Here is a 17,424-nt window from a genome sequence, read left to right as displayed (position 1 = left end):
TTCAGCACCACTGCACCTTCCCACCCCCCAAATCACTTGTAGCAGTAAATAGAAATTATGGAGAAGATTTCAGATATCTGAAAGAACTGATTACTCTATTTTAAAATAACACTGAAGATCTTAGGATGTACAGTTACATGTCAGAGATGCCAGGAGAACGTGTATGTTTTTGGTAAGAGATTGGACTGGATGATTTTTTTTAAAATTGAATTAATTTGTTTTCAGTTTTCAGCGATCACTTCCATAAGTTTTAAATTTTCTCCCTTTCCCTTTCCAAGATGGTATGCTATCTTATATGGATTTTATACATATATTCTTTTTAGTCACATTTTCACATTAGTCATGTTGCACATAGAAGAATTAAAATGAATGGGAGAAACCATGAGAAAAAACAAAATAAAGCAAAACATAACACAGGAGAAAATAGTCTGCTTCATTCTGCATTCTCATTCCATAGTTCTTTCTCTGGATTTGGATGACATTTGCCTCAAGAGTCTTTGGGGAATGTTTTAGGTCCTTACATTGCTGTGAAGGGCTAAATCTACCAGAAAAATTCCTCATACACTATGGTTGTTAGTGTGTATTACATTCTCCTCATTCTGCTCATTTCACTCAGCATCAGTTCACAGAAGTCTTCCCAGGTTTTTCTAAAGTCCTCCTGTTCGTCATTTCTTGTAGCACGATAGTATTCCATTACATTTTTATATGCCACAACTTGTTCAGCCATTCCCCAGTTGATGGGCATTTCCTCAATTTCCAGTTCTCAGCCACCACAAAGAGAGCTGCTATGAATATTTTTGTACATGTGGGACCTTTTCTCATTTTTATGATCTCTTTGGGATACAGCCCTAAAAGTGATATTGCTGGCTGAAAGGGTATGCACGTTTTTGTAGCCCTTTGGGCATAGTTCCAAATTGCTCTCCAGAACCAGCAATGAATTAGTGTTCCAGCCCTCCCACATCTTCTCCAACATTTATCATTTTCCTGTTTTGTCATGTTAGCCAATCTGATAGGCATGAGGTGATACCTCATAGTTGTTTTGATTTGCATCTCTCTAATCAATAGTGGTTTAGAGCATTTTTTCATGTGACAATAGCTTTAATTTCTTCCTCTGAAAACTGCCTGTTCATATCCTTTGACCATTTATCAATTGGGAAATGACTTGTATTCTTGTAAATTTGACTCAGTTCTGTATATATTTTAGAAGTCAGGCTTTTATCACAGACACTCATTGGAAAAACTCTTTTCCAGTTTTCTGCTTCACTCCTAATCTTGATTGCATTGGGTTTGTTTGTGCAAAAATTTTTCAATTTAATGTAATCAGAATTATGCATTTTGTACTTCATAAGGGTCTCTCTGTCTCTTGTTTGGTCATAAATTTCTCCATTCTTCATAAATCTGACAAGTACACTATCCCTTGCTCCCCTAATTTGTTTATACTATCAGCCTTTATATCTAGATCATATACCCCCCTGGACTTTATTCTTGTATACGGTGTTAGGTGTTGGTCTATGCCCAGTTTCCACCACACTGTTTATCCAGTTTTCCCAGCAGTTTTTGTTAAATAGTGAGTTCTTATCCCAGAAGCTGGGTTTATCAAACAGTAGACTGCTGTATTCATTGACTACTGTGTCTTGAGTACCTAACCTATTCCACTGATCTACCCCTCTGTTTCTCAGCCAGTATTAAGTGGTTTTGATGATTGCAGCTTTATAATACAATTTGAGATGTGATAGGGCTAGGTCACCCTAGTGTTTCTTTTCATTAATTCCCTTAATATTCTGAACCTTTTGTTCTTCCAGATGAATTCTGATATTATTTTTTTCTAGCTCTAGAAAACAATTTTCTGGTAGTTTGATTAGAATGACACTGAATAAGTAAATTAATTTAGGTCATTTTTATTATATTAGCTTGGCCTACCCATGAGCAACTGATGTTTTTCCACTTACTTAGATCTGACTTTATTCGTATTTTGTAATTGTGTTCATATAGTCCTTGGGTGGACTGGATGATTTCTTAGAAATAACCCTGAGATATTGTAATTCTATGACTATACTTACTTGAAAGAATAAAATTGAAGAAACCAGAAAAAATCAGAGGTTCCTATTTAGAAAATATTCTGCAATGGACAAAGAATCATGAGTATGTCTGTTTTCCAAAGGCTTATTGTGTCTTTTATGGGACTGAGGCAGTGAGGAGGGCAAATAATATCAGCCATCTTATCTAGGTTTTGGGAAAAGTCAGTTGCATATAGTTTTCCCATCAGGAAAAGTGGAGAGAATTCCATTTTCCTAGATTGTTTAGAAAAGAGTACAAGCTGAACTCATAATGATCATTGAATCTGCCCTCATTTCATCCATGCTACCTTCAGGGTAGCCAAGAGTTTAAAGACTTCTGAACTTTTCCTTTCTCTATATTCCAGAGCTGAAGTTTACATGCTGGTGACATTTTGAGAGGCTCTCCAGCTCCTCGGGTGCCTGTGTACTGACTGTGTTACTTATTAAATGGAAGGAAGAGTCAAGTTATTAAGCATCAAAATTTAATTTGACACATCGTAGAGCAGCAGGCATTGAGGGGGAGGTTAAGGGGAAACAAGGGTATGAGAGGATGTGATTGCTGTGTAAAGGATGCGGTGCTATCTCAGATATTTACAGTTATTGATGTTTCTAAAATGGGGCTTTGTTTACAGATGTTCCTTGGTTGTGTGGGCAGCTTCTCCTGATCTATCTGACAAAACAATCTTTATTTGCCAGATCCTTAGGGATCCAAACAATAGAAATTTGGGGAGAGGATGACACTAGTAGCTGACTTGTGGTCCTTTTAGAGAAGTCATCAAATACATCTCATGGAGGTCACAGAGAGTGTGTCTCCATCTGCTGCTCAGCATGTGCTGTTCTAAGTGGAAAGATAGTAAATTCATAAGAATATCTGTACTGCCTCCAGCTCCCTTCCATCTGGAATAAGGCTCCTGTTCATTTTGCCCTTCACAGATAGATTGCTTTGTTTTTAATGCCAACCATAAAGAGACCAGTTCTATCTCATACTTGAGACTGCAATTTCTCCTTCCTGAAAGACATAAAGATATTTGATCCCTTAATATGCCTGCTGATCAACCTGTGATCCCAAGTATAATCTCTTCATAAATGAAGTATCTAATATGTTTCTCCTTGTATGTATTCATATGTATGAATATATTCCAGGGAGAATATTAACTCAAACTGAGGAAGAAAGAAAGCTCAACCCTGAGCTTTCTGGGTCCTCATCTCTCATTGGTATGTTTGTCATTATCTTGTTCCATCTCCATACCCTCCTCTTAGAGGATGGCCTCAGCACCTATTGGTTTCTTGTAGGGGATTCCACTTTCCATGTCACTGGTTTGTAAGCAGAATAAGGCTGAAATATAAGAAATACATTTCTAGCATGGACATTTGAATATTGTCCTGTGAAAAAGGTAGGAAATCAGTCACTGTTCTAAGTTATACCTTTCAGGGAGATCCATTGTCCTACAGTGTACAGTGATTACTGTTCACAGCCCCAGTGTTAATTGTCCTTCACATCATACTTAATTGCAATTTTTGTTTTATACTTAATTCATAACTCTTGGCTGATGGACCTCCATGCAGCTTGTAAAGATTCTCAGTGATTTTGAATTTACACTGGAGGTCACATACTTTATTGAAACAGAATGAATCTGAACTGCTGGACTTTTTTCCTGTCATCTTATTTAATCTTGAATCAAATAAGTATGGAGCCACTTTTGAACCTACATAGTATGTTTGTGTACATGCCTATTCTCTTTAGAAAATATGCCTCCTTTTATAATATGCATAGAAACTCAAGGTTTGGTGGTGGCTAAATTCAAATGTTGCTTTTTTTTAGTTGAAATCGTTAGACAGAAACAGCCAGATCAAAAAATGTCTATGCTTAACCTGAGCCAGAATCATGAATATCTATTCTTTCTGGCTAACAGATTTTCATTTCACAAGACAAGGCTCTATTCTTATGCCTACTTACTTCTTCAGTCCTATTTCCTACTGCTTATTTAGAAGCATAGAATTTTTAGGTTTGGATGAAATCTTAGGAACATTTAGTCCAGCTTCATTTGCAGAAGAAACTGAGTCCCAGTAAAGTAAAGTTATATAATCAGCCAAAGCCAGGATTATTATTCCAAATCTATAGCACTCTTACATGATGCAATGACACACCCTGCTGGAAGACTTGTTACCCGAATACACTTTGGGTTTGCTTTGTCAGTGTTTGAAAAGACTGCCACTTTACTGGTGTAGTTCTAATGACATTGCCAAAATTAATTGAGTTCCATTTTCCTGGGAAAGCACATTCCTTTGGAATGATTCCATGCTATATATTCCATAGTATATTTTACTTTGTTATAAATGATAGCTGTCTCAAGTAACTTTAAACCACACAATAGCTCATTCTCATTCCTTAGGGTTCCCTGATTCAGTTCTAGCCTTGCTTTTCCCCCCACGGTAAGCATTGTTTCACTTATTATCTGTTGTTGTTCAAGAATCTTCATGTTGTTTATATGAAGTCTGTATTTTGCCACAAAATTTCAGTAATGGCATAGAGAATGTAGAAATGTTTCTAAAATTGAGTAGATTGTAACAATGTGGAATCAGCATAGTCCCTGGTGAGCATAAGGAGAGAGAGATGTCAAAGTATAAGTCTCCCACATGCACACCCTCTTTTATAATTCTTTTTGCTTTTTCTTAAGAAATACTGAAAATGTGAACTGAGACTAAGTAGCATTTGTACCATTACCACTTGACTATGTTTGCATAGAAATTCTTCACTCCTAATTGGACCCTAGTTTCTCTCTGAATTCAAAGAAACTTTTACAATCCTGGCAGTAATTTACTTCCTGCCTTTGGCCTGTACTGGGAAAGGATGACTTCCTACTGAATAACTGAGGCTGCTGAGACACTTTATGAACTGGTAGTGAATTCTTGTTTTCATGCCTGGCATGTGTAATTAGAGGAGAATTACGGATGTACTCAGCAAGGCAGAATTTATGAATTCATTTAAAGCCGCATAATGTCATGGCAGCCAATTTAATGTACTTCTTTGTCACTGGGCAGTTGATTGACATAATGATGTCAGATTCTACACCATCTTCAGCTGTGGAAAGAAATCTCTCGACCTTTTGTTAACAGCTGAGAGAAATGAAAAAGACAAGAAAGTGCAAGGATCAAAGATAACTTTATTTTAAAAAAAATATGGACTTGAGAAGGTGGAAAAGGAAGAAAAGATGCAGGAAGTTTTGAATCTTAAACTCACTGAAGGAGAGTTTGGCTAAGATTCATACCATATCATCTTATGTTAGATTCCCATTTCTAAGGTTTTTCTGAAATACCACTATTTAGCCTGCTTATTTCATGTGGTATCGTGAATTTTTCAGTATCCTTGAAATAAAATTAGTTTTTTCTAAGTAAAACAACAAATTCTATATAACAAAAGTTGTTATGACATTTTTAAAAAAGAATTGCCTCTGTCCAAATGCCTAACACATTGAAAACTATCTTTCCTTCCTTACTTCTTTCTGTCCATCAGAGTTAAGTGACTTGCCCAGGATCACACAGTAAAGTGTCTGAGGCAGGACTTGAACTCAAGTCCTCTATCCACTGTGCCAACCTAGCTTCCACTTTGCCTTAGAACTTAGAATGAGGGTAAGATAGTTACAAGGAGAGCAAGTCTGAGGAAAATGTGATAGGCCTGAAGAATTTTGGTGTAGAGTCTTAAAACCATCCCTAATCCCTTTGATTCCTCTAACCAAATCTTTTTGCCTAATGCAGTATGGTGATGTTATTCATGGAACATTGAGGAAAGTAGAGGATAAAGACCAGTAATATTAGGTACTGGCAAATATTGTTCATCATCTGTATATATTCTTTCTCCCTTTGATCTACCCTAATTATCTCCTTTATTTAAAAAAAAAAGTTTTAGCTTTGTAAACTCTTGTTTTTATATCACCTTTATTCTTGTATCTCTCCTTCCCTCTTTCTACCAGAGTGAAGCAAAGTAATTCAGCAAGATTAACCAAGAATGCTAGTAGATTTGTGTGGTTAAACATCCAGAGTCTCTCATTTCTTCAAACAAGGGATAAGGAAAATGTTGGGGGTGGGGAGAGGAAGCCTTCTTCAAGGCTTCCAACCTTGTTATTCCACCAAAAGTGCTTTCTCCAGACTTATCATTGATGTCTTAAATTGTCAAATTCCAGTAGCCTTTTCTCAATCCTTATTTTGCATAACTTTTCTGCAGCCTTTGACACGGTTAATCACTTTCTTCTCTCTAGATTTTCAGGGCACCACTCTCTCCTGGTTCTCCTATCCATCAGTTCCTCCACTGTAAAGTTCCAACCAAATTTCACTTATCTCTTCCACTGTACCCTTTTGAATGCTGTTCTGTAAACAACAAACTACCTTTTATCCTAAATCTTTTTTTTTCCTTTCCTATTCCTTCCTTCATCCAGCTATTAATGCACCTGGCTTCTTCTCAGTCTCCTCTGTCAGATACTCACCCAGATCCAGCCCTTTAACTCTAGATGTCTTTCAGGGTTCTCTCTTGGGCCCACTTCTCTTCTGCCTCCCTACTACTTCATTGCGGTGATCTCATCAGCTCATCTCCAGCTGCCTTTCAGACATCTCAAATACGATGTCCAGTGGACATCTGAAACTTAAACTCAACATGTTCAAAACAGAATTCATTATCTTTACCCCAAGACCTCCCCGTTCCTAACTTCCTTATTACTATCAAAGGCATCCCCATTCTCCCAGTCCCTCACACTTGCAACCTAGATGTCATCTCCTATTCTGTCACCAGGGCCTGTTGGTTTCACCTCTACAACATCTCATATCCTCCTTTCTCTTCTCTGACAGCCACCACTCTAGTGCAGGCCCTCACCACCTCATGCCTGGATTATTGCAGTAGCCTGCTTATGGGTGTCCTACACCAAGTCTTCCCCCACCCAAGTCCATTCTCCATTGAGCCACCAAAGTGTTTTTCCTAAAGCACAGGTCCAGCCATTTCTTTCCCTCTGTTTAGTTGTTAGTTAGACTTTGAAGATTCCAAGGCCTGCTTATTTTGTGTGGTATCGTGATGTCCCAAGACGTCACCAGTCATTCTGACTTTTGTCTTACCACTGGATTTCTGTGACTGTGGAAGAGAGAGTGAGGCGATGACTTTGTGAAGCTTTGCCTCATTAAATCCAATTTCTACGCAAGGCAAAACCTCATCTTTTGATGTCATTGGTCCTCTTTGAAAAGGAAGGGCAAACAACATATGGTTCTCTGTGGCCTATAGGGTCAAATACCAAATTCGTCTGTTTGATGTTGAGAATTCTTCATAATCTAGCCCCCTCCTACCTTTTCAGTCTTATGTCTTGTTACCCAACACATACTCTTTGATCCAGTGACACTGGCTTCTGGACTCTTCCATGTTCAAGACAATCCATCTCTCTGCTCTGGGCATTCTCTCTGCCTGTTCCCCATGCCTGGAATGCTCTCCCTCCTAAACTCTGCCTACTGACCTCCCTGGCTTCCTTCAAGTCTCAACTAAAATCCTGTCTTTCATAGGAAGATTTCCCCCTCCCTTCAATTCTAGTGCCTTCTCTATTTTTTTTCCTATTTATCCTATACATAGCTTTTTGTACATGTTCATTTGCTTTCTGTTTTTCCCATTAGATTGTGAGTTCCTTTAGGGCAGGGACTATCTTTTGCATCTTTTTGTATCCTCAGTTTAATTACTGACTTACCTCTACCATTAATACCTTTCACTGTTAGGCAACTCATTTCACCTTTCTCAATCAGTTTTCTCATCTTTTTAAATCTATTAATTTAAGGGGCTCAATGTTCATTAAAGCAAAGTCCCTTCCAGTTCTCCATATATGATCCTGTGAACTAGAGTTTTACTTCAAAGATACGTTCAAGTAAATAGTACTGCAGTCTAATTCCTCCTAGTGCCTTTTCTTTGTTGGTTATTTCCAATTTATCTTGTATTTATTTATTTTTAATTTTAAACATTCATTTCCACAAGATTTTGAGTTCCAAATTTTTTCCCTATCTCTCCTCTCCCCCACCCCAAGACACTTTGCATTGTGATTACCCCTTCCCCCAATCTGCCCTCCCTTCTGTCACATCCCATGCAGTTGCATGCAAAACCAATTCTCAGCATTCTTTTGTAAAACTTTGAGTTCCAACTTCTCTCCCTTCTTCCCTCCCCATCCATAACCATTGAGAAGGCAAGCAATTCAATATAGGCTACACATGAGTAGTTATGCAAAAGACTTCCATAATAGTCATGTTGTGAAAGACTAACTATTTCCCTCCATCCTATCCTATCCTGCCCCCCATTGATTTTATTCTGTCTTTTGATCTTGTCTCTCCCCAAAAGTGTTTACTTCTAATTACTCCCTCCTCCCTCCTGCCCTCCTTTCTAACATGCCCCCCACACCTCACTTACCCCTTCTCCCCTACTTTCCTGTAGTGTAAGATAGATTTTCATAACAAATTGAGTGTGCATGTTAATTCCCTCCTTAAGCCAAATGTGATGAGAGTAAGCTTCGCTTTTTCCCTCTTACCCTCCCACCTTTCCTCCTCCATTGAAAAAGCTTTTTCTTGCTTCTTTTATGAGAGATAATTTGCCCCATTCCATTTCTCCCTTTCTCCTCTCAATATAGTCTTCTCTCACCCCTTAATTTTATTTTTTATTTTAAACATCATCCCTTCTTATTTAACTTACCCTATGCCCTCTGTCTATATGTATATAATCCCTCCAACTACCCAAATGCTGTGAAAAGTCTTAAGAGTTACAAATATTATCTTTTCATGTAGGAATGTAAACAGTTGAACTTTAATAAGTTCCTTGTGATTTCTCTTTCCCACTTACCTTTTCATTGATTCTTGTGTTTGAAAGTCAGATTTTCTATTCAGCTCTGGTCTTTTCATCAAGAATGCTTGAAAGTTCTTTATGTCATTGAATGACCAGTTTTCCCCCTGAAGTATACTCAGTTTTGCTGGATAGGTTATTCTTGGTTTTAATCCTAGTTCCTTTGACTTCTGGAATATCATATTCCAAGCCCTTCAATCTCTTAATCTAGAAGCTGCTAGATTTTGTGTTATCCTGATTATATATCCACAATACTCGAATTATTTCTTTCTGACTGCTTGCAATATTTTCTCCTTGACCTAGGAGCTCTGGAATTTGGCTACAATATTCCTAGGAGCTTTTCTTTTGGGATCTCTTTCAGGAGGTGATTGGTGGATTCTTTGAATATCTGGGCAGTTTTCCTTGATAATTTCATGAAAGATGATGTCTAGGCTCTTTTTTTTGACCATGGCTTTCATGTAGTCCCATAATTTTTAAATTATCTCTCCTTGATCTATTTTCCAGGTCAGTTGTTTTTCCAATGAGATATTTCACATTGTCTTATCTTGTTTCATTCTTTTGGTTTTGTTTTGTAATTTCTTTGTTTCTCACAAAGTCATTAGCTTTCATCTGCTCCATTCTAATTTTTAAAGAACTATTTTCTTCAGTGAGCTTTTCAGCCTCCTTTTCCATTTGGCTAATTTTGCTTTTTAAAGCGTTCTCCTCCTCATTGGCTTTTTGGACCTCTTTTGCCATTTGGCTTCTTTAACTTACTCAAGGGATGGCCCCTTTAATAAAAAAATAAATCAAAGTTGGAGGGGAAGACCCTCAGGGTTCCTGGGTAAAAGAGAAACAGTTACTATTTAATTATTACATACACTCTCTGCTGGGTCAGTAGGGACTTATTGTCAAGTCTATGAGCTCCAGAGTGAATTGGGTTTTAGGTTTGATCCTTGAGCAAGAAACGTGGCCTCAAACCCAGAGGAAAAAGGCAGCTTTGGGCCATGGAGTTTACTTTCCCCTGGGCAGAACACCAGAGGAGAGAAGCTACTACTCACTCACAGTAGTTGTGTTTGTCCTTCATTCTCAGAGAGGACCATGACATCAGGATGATGACATGACTTACAGTTGACTTTGATTTGAGTGAGGGAGGGCAGTGCATGGTCACCAACCTCACTTTCTTCTCCTGAGCTGTCTAGGTCCAGTGGCATGATATTCATCAGGATGACTGGAAATAACCCAGGAGGCAGTGTGAGACCCTGGCCCTTTAAGGTTTAGGTCTTATCACAATCTGTAAGTTCTCAGTTCCTCCCAGGTGACACAATCAAGGGAGAGGAGTTTACTCCTCTCCTGTCTTGCTCTCTAGTCTGTGAGCAACCACAAGCACTCTTCTGTCCAGGATCTGTGAGTAGGATTCCCTCTCCACAGTCACCACTGCTCCACCAAGCTAGTGCTTGGCCTCACTCCAGGACTGCCACTTAGGGCTGAGATCCAAATCTGTTGCTTAATTCCCCCAGCATCTTTAGGGTGAGGGCTTCTAAAGTAGATGCTGCAGCTGTTACTGCCACAGCCCTGGGACTGGGGCTCTCCCTTCTCACCCAGGTGAAAGAGCTTTCTGGCTGACCTTTGAAACTGTCTTTTGCATTTTGGGGTTGAGAAACCTGTGAACCATCCTGCCAGTGATTTCATGCCCTGAAGCCCACTCTGGTCCTGTTCCTGCCATCATGCTGCCCAGCCAAGGCTGGGCTGGGCTTCACTCTGAGTCTGGTGCAATAGACCCTTTCCTGAAGGCTTTCCAGGCTGCCTTGGGCCGGATGTCTCTTTCTCTTTGTTGTTTTGTGGCTTCTGCTGATCTAGAATTTTAGAATCATTTTTTATAGGTATTTTATGGGCTATGGGAGTAGAGCTAGAGCAGGTCTATCCTTCTACTCCACCATCTTGGCTCTGCCTCCCTCATCTTGTGTATTTTTTGTATGCAGTTTCCATGTTCTCTGATAATACTTGTGTTACATATTTCCCCGATTTGTTTTGAGGAAGGTGCTTTATGAAGTATGAAATGTGGTTTAAATGCAGTATTGTTTTTGTTTCCAATAAAATAACAAAGCCAATTCTTAGTCTTTACTATATTCAGAAGCACCTCCTTTCTTCCCCTTCTCCCCCCTCTCCCCTTTTAAACTGGTCTTGAGACTGATGTAATTTGGCAATATAGTGAAGAAGAATTCAAAATTGAGGCAGACTGGACTCAGGTTTCATTATGTTAGATGTCGCCTATTTGAGGGGTGGTGACAGAGTAAGACTCAGGTGCCCATAGGACCTACTCTGATCTTTCCCTTGAATTGCATTTGCTTCCATTTAGATGCATGCTTCAGAAATAACTGGCTTTCCACCAACTTTTCCCTATGTTCATTTATAGTTTATCTTCCTGGGGGTCCACCTCATAGAGTGGAAAGAACAGTTGGTTTGTAGTTAGAAGTGCACTTTGAGTCTGGGCCCTGCTACACACTGTGTGATCTTAGGCAGGTCATTTCTTCTCTCTGAGTCTCATGCTCCTTCATGTATAAAACAAGGGGATTCTAATTAGAGAATTTGTAGGCTCCCTCCCAGCTCTAAATTTTATGATTTTCACAGCATATGAAGTCACAAAATTTCAGAATTGGAGGGGACCTCAGCAGACATTTAAAAGTAATTTCTTTTGTAACATAACCTGACAGATGGGTATCCAGTCTTTGCTTGCAGTTCTAGTGAGGCAATTCCATTACTTCAGAGCAACTGATTCTACTCATAATTTATATCTAGTTTATTATTTTTAAATCATAATTAATTCAGAAGGGTTTTTTTTTTTAAATCAAGCTTCAGTTTCCTTTATGACATCTATCCATTATTCCTTGTTCTGCCTTTTGGCACCAAACAGAACAAATCTAATTCCCCATTCACATAACCCTTCAAATACTTGAAGACATCAGTCATGTCTCTCCGTGGTTTTCTGTTCTTCCCTGAATATACCCAGTTCCTTCACTTGATCCTCATGTGTCAGGGACTTGAGGACCCTCACCATCCTGATTTATCCAACTTGGTGTTATTCTTCAGTTTTGTCCATTAGCTAACTTTTATTGAGCATCTGCTTTTAGTGCTGTGATACCCAGAGTCAAACACTCTAGATATTATAGATGTGTAGCAGAATACAGACTATCAACTCCTTCCTGGGAGCTTTGCTTCTCTCTGTAGCCAGTCATCATACTAGCCTTTTTGCCCACCACATCACAGTGCTGACTTATGTTTAATTTGCAGTCCACTGAAACCCCTGGATCTTCTTCAGACTGCTGTTTCGACATTCCTTCCCCTGTCTTGGATTTGTAAAGTTGATTTTTTTTAAACCCACCTGTAAAGACATTTGTTCCTACTGAATCTCATCTTAATAAAGTCAACCTCAGCATTCAATTCAATAAATTTATTAAGTGCCTGGGCTAATTAAGCATTGGGAAGAAAAATAAAAGACAGCCCCTTCCCTGAAGGAGCTTTCAGTCAAAGGTGGGAAGACCACACACAAAAGAAAGCTGGAAAGCTGTGAATGGAAGAATGATATAGCAGGATCCTTAGCGTAGGAGTATCCTTTTTCCATGGAATTGAGATCAAACAGAGCCAAAGATGGAAAATTCAAATATTGTTAGTTATGTCTCACAGCTTTGTGTCATTTGTAATTTTGATGTACATGCCAACTATACCTTTATCTAAACAATGCATAAAGAAGCAAGCAGAACCTGGACAAGAATTTGTGCTATAATAGAAACAATGCAAAAACAAACAGTTTTGAAAGATTTAATAGTGCCAATCAACACAATGCTCAACCATGATTCCATAGGTCTGGTGATACAGCATGCTACCGTATACTTCCTGACAGAGAGATGGTAGATTAAATATACAAAAGGAGACACTGACATGGCCAATCTAAGAATTAAATAAGTATATTTATTATCAGGGTTTATTTGTTTATTTTTAATGTGGGGGATATAAGATGAAATGGAGAGAAAATAAATGTTTGGAAAAAATTAAATATTAACATTCACTTTGGATTTTTTTTTTTTTTTGCTCCTAGTGTATATTGTTTCCTTGGCTCTGCTCACTTTTCTTTGCATTAGATAAGTAAATAACACTTACAGGATTCTATAAGTGAATAGATTGCTATTTTCCCATCCTTTGCAGTTTTTGTTTGTATGTTTCTATAAGACCTCCATTGATGTGCCATTCTTTGTCTGAGAGTCTTCTGAGATTTGGCAAATGGGAGGGAATTACTCCATACCAGTAAAAATAGGGTCTTTTACACAAGCATTCGATTTCCCAAGGAGTCATTTATTTTTAATCCTTCCCAGAGGAAAATAAAACCATACTCTTGAATATTATTGTCAAACTATATCCCCCCTCTTCCACTAAATTAAAAACACAACACACAGCCCAAAGCATCATCAGTATAATAGTGACAAAGTATTTTTTATTCTGTTGGATAATTTTGAATGTTTTTGTATTAGACATGTCCCACATGATGAGGGCTAGATTCCATTTATTCCATTTTTATTTCAGATGATTTTACATCTCCCAAATTCAACTAGAAACAGTCTAAGAAGAAGCTGTGCAATGATGGAATTTTGAGAAATTTAAGTGGTATTAGTGATTTTTAAAAATCTTTAGGTTTAAAATTTTATAGCCTAATTTTTGTTTTCAGAAAAATAGGGACAGGTTTTGCCTTTCTATAGACAAAATAGTTCAGCCTCATTTGGTCTTTTAATCGATAATTTGCTGCTGGCTTTTATATATGTGGGAAAGAACATGTCTCCACCCACCAAGGGAATCTTGATTCTTGGTTTCTTAGCATTTAAGATTATTGACCTGTGGGGTTGGTTTTTTTTTTTTGTTTTGTTTTTTGTTTTGTTTTTTGAGGGGTCGGTGTAGTTAGGGGAGGGGAGGACAGGACTAGAGGCAATTCTTTCATCTATAAGTTCTCATTGTTGTCATTCTGTGTGGCTGAACTTTTAAAACTACATCTGATGCTCATTGGCCTATCTTTTGTGTTACAGAAACATTGCTGAGGCTCTTGTCAGCAAAGGACTGGCAACAGTGATCCGCTACAGGCAGGATGATGACCAGAGGTCTTCCCACTATGATGAACTGCTTGCTGCCGAGGCCAGGTAAGATGGAGTAATTTTTTTTTCCACAAAAAATTTAGGAATGTAAAGCCACTCTTATTTCAATCCTACAGAAAACAAATATTTTAAAAACAATATGAGTTCTTGATATGATTAATACTATTATTCTCTAGTTGCTACCACTGGGGCTCTGCTTATATACATACTATATCTACATACTCCTATATCTGATTCTGCTACTCCTCAACACTTATTTTTCACCTATACACCTTTTGTCATGTATAGAGGAAATGAGAACATTTATTAAGAAATGAGTTTTGTCTTCACACTTCTGACAGCTGGCAAGAGAGTGTTTCAGAAAACCTGTGACATTTCACTAGTGTGCTTTTTCCTATGGTTAAACACCCCAAGGGTATTCAGACAATATGGTACCATTTCCTGCCATTGACAGACCTTAAAAACCATTCCCAAGGAAATTCATGTTACTTGGTCCCAGTAACGATGGAATTCATGCTTCTAATAAGTGAGGTACTTTGGGGAGCCAACTTGAACAATACAACAAAATGCTTGGTCCCATCCAAAATTTAAGTTATTGGAAGGGCCTGTCAGATAGAGAAGATCCTGTCCTTCACATAATATAACAGACAGTTCAGATGACATAAAGTCTGTTTAATTGTTAGAGGGCTGTTCTTGTCCTAATTAATCATAAGGAGGAGAAATAAACCTGGGCACATAATATCCAAACTGGATTTAAGACTTCGTAATTGACAATGTTTTTCTTGCTCTTAGACCCAAAAGATTATTCTAGGCTATGATATTTCCTTCTAAGGCCATGCCACTTGTTGATAAATAGGTTATCTCTGGGTTGTCATGCAGAGTGTCAGCCAAGCAATCAGTCTGTCTGGAATCTCTGTTGTTTTGGACTTTGTCTAGTTGGCTTTTCTCAGAGAAGCAGTAAGGGTCTGATCTTTGGGTGAACACAAGGGAATAGAAAATCATCATTTTTGTTTATTCAACATTTATCAACGCCAAAAATGAACACTGTAAAAGGCAGCTCAAATGAGTTAATTTTCTTCCTTTTGAATATTGGGTGGGATTGTGTGTTCTCAATTTGCAGAGAAAAAGAGATGATGGTATTGGATCCATGTATATCCCATTTGTCCTGATCCATAGAAAAATGACACATGAGTGTGAAAGATACCGAGATGATTAGAGAGCTTTATAGTAGTATGCCCAGTGTACTAGTGAGCTTTTAAAAGAATTTATAATTCACTTATTTCTGGTGCTTAAAAGTGGGGGAAAAAAGATTGATTTAAATTAGGAAAGTTGGAAGCATGTTGATAATTTTCAGGACTCCATTGAATATTGAGAATGAATAAGCTTTTCATATTGCTTTTAGGTATGTTATACTACAATGTTTAACAAACATGCAGAGATATTGTAGACTTTTGATTTTATTTCGATAAAGAGGATTTTTTGTGTTTGTTCACTTATGCTGAACTCCTTGGAAATATTTGTGTTGCTTCATTCAGACAGACTAATAATCGAGAAACCTGTTTCAGAGTTATTGTCTTGAGTCCAGGTTGCATTAAATGAGGATATCTTAGCCTTTCCCATTTGACAGGCAATGAAGTTCTCAAAATGAGCAGACTCAGCCATTGTGTCTTACAAAAGTTTTCTTTTGGCATATTGTGTCAATAAAACACAAGAAAGTGATGACTCTCAAGCCCCAAAAGTGTGAAGCTAATAGAACATTGAAGTTTTATAAACTAGAGAAGACAGGGACAATTGGCCAGCTCACAATGCTATGTGATTATGTGATAAAATGTGTTAGAATGTGATTATGCAGATGGAATTAGCATGCTGGGATTCGAGGTTTTATTCTGGCACCAACTGGCTATATGGTCTTAGATAAATTGCTTAGCTTCTTTAGAACTCAGTCTTTTCATCTGGCAAATGACAGGGTTGAACCAAATAGATTTTCACCGGACCATTGAGTCCTGAGGGTCAAAGAAAGAAAAATCAGCATCCTCTCAATCCCAATCATTTCCCAGTTCCCCAGTTGAGTTTGAAGTACCCCTACCGCTATGCTGTCTCCCACTCTAGTCTTTCTTCTTTTTAGTGCCGTGTCCCAGAGCATGTCTCACTAAGTGCCACATCACCTTATTTATCTTTTTAGTTGATCCTCCTGCCCCATGCCTTTTGAATACTTTGGTTTGGAATTGTTTTTCCTGAGTTGTCTCAGCTACGTTCTCTGACTTGCACTTTTACCTTCTAATTTTTTGTCTTTATCTCTGAGGCCTTAGCACATCCCAGCTCAGTGTCCTCTGAAGAGCTCATTAGTAAGTTGTTTACTTCTTTTCTTTGGCCTTGAATAGAGCCCCTACAAAAAGAACACGTTTGGTTCTGACCCCATAGCTTCCTGAGGCATGACCTGTCACTTAACTAACTTCCTCTCTTTCATCCTTTAAAAATCTTTATTGATTATGTTCTGATTCAAGGCAATTTGAATTAATTTACCAAGAAAAATTTCATGAGATGCTGTAAATAATTATTAGCAAGGCTAGATTAATGCTAGATTTCCATCAAACATTCACTCAGAAATTCTTTGAGAAAATAATAGAGAGAGGCTTCAGGAAAGGTCTTCATTTTTATTCCCTAGGCCTCAGATCTGTGACAGTTCATTACTAAAGATACCTGTGACTTAACTCCTTTGCTTAGTGGTCTTCCTCTGTGCTTACCCTTGGTTAAGCTGGGGATTATGCACCATACTCCTCTATAGACTTTTCCTTCCAGAATTCTTTGTGGCCATGATTTCTTTTAGAAGAACGTAGTGAACTCGGGTAAAGGGCAGCCAGTTAACTTGTCTGTCTGCCTGACTCCACAGTAAGTATGGGAGTAAATGAGCTTTCTAGGGGTTCTGGGGTTGTTGTTTACTCTGGCCTTACCTGCTCACTCTTCCTATCTTACACTGATGGGAACTCAGGGAGAAATGAGCAGTGAGCACTTTGGGAGGGGACAGAAAGAAGAATATCACTGCCAATTTACAGCTGGCTCAGTGTTTTTAAGTGTACACACCTGCATGCTGGAAGCTAGCACGTGCTCCTTTCTACCTGTAGACTTTTTTTTAGAACCCTGTAGTCAAGTACTTTGCATTTTCTTGGAAGCCTTCACCCAACCTGAACTGCAGTTTGCATAAAGCCTTCTCTCTTATTTAAAAGACAAACAAAACACAAAATTCCCAAATGATGGCCTTCCTTTTTTGACTCACTTGTCTTTTGCCAGCTGCCTCTTCCCCCACTGCCTCATGTCCTGCCAAGATAAGGTTTTGCCATTTGCATGGACTCTTGGGTCTTTTTTTCTCACACAAGCTCTGTTGAAAAGCCTTCCCACTTAACAACCT

The 17,424-nt window shown here is 38.3% G+C and overlaps 1 protein-coding gene across 1 annotated transcript in view; it reads left to right on the top strand.

Moving 5' to 3' along the window:
* SND1 (staphylococcal nuclease and tudor domain containing 1) overlaps positions 1–17,424 on the top strand; it is a 498,025-nt gene that overhangs the window by 246,527 nt on the left and 234,074 nt on the right. Inside the window, exon 13 of the mRNA XM_072652826.1 lies at positions 13,953–14,063. Within this exon, the coding sequence (XP_072508927.1) occupies positions 13,953–14,063 (111 nt within the window). The remainder of the gene's footprint in view (positions 1–13,952; positions 14,064–17,424) is intronic.

The sequence above is a fragment of the Notamacropus eugenii genome, chromosome 3 (assembly GCF_028372415.1).
Source record: "Notamacropus eugenii isolate mMacEug1 chromosome 3, mMacEug1.pri_v2, whole genome shotgun sequence".
NCBI lineage: Eukaryota > Metazoa > Chordata > Mammalia > Diprotodontia > Macropodidae > Notamacropus > Notamacropus eugenii.
The sequence above is the reverse complement of the archived record's forward strand: the minus strand, read 5'-3'. Positions and strand labels throughout refer to the sequence as shown.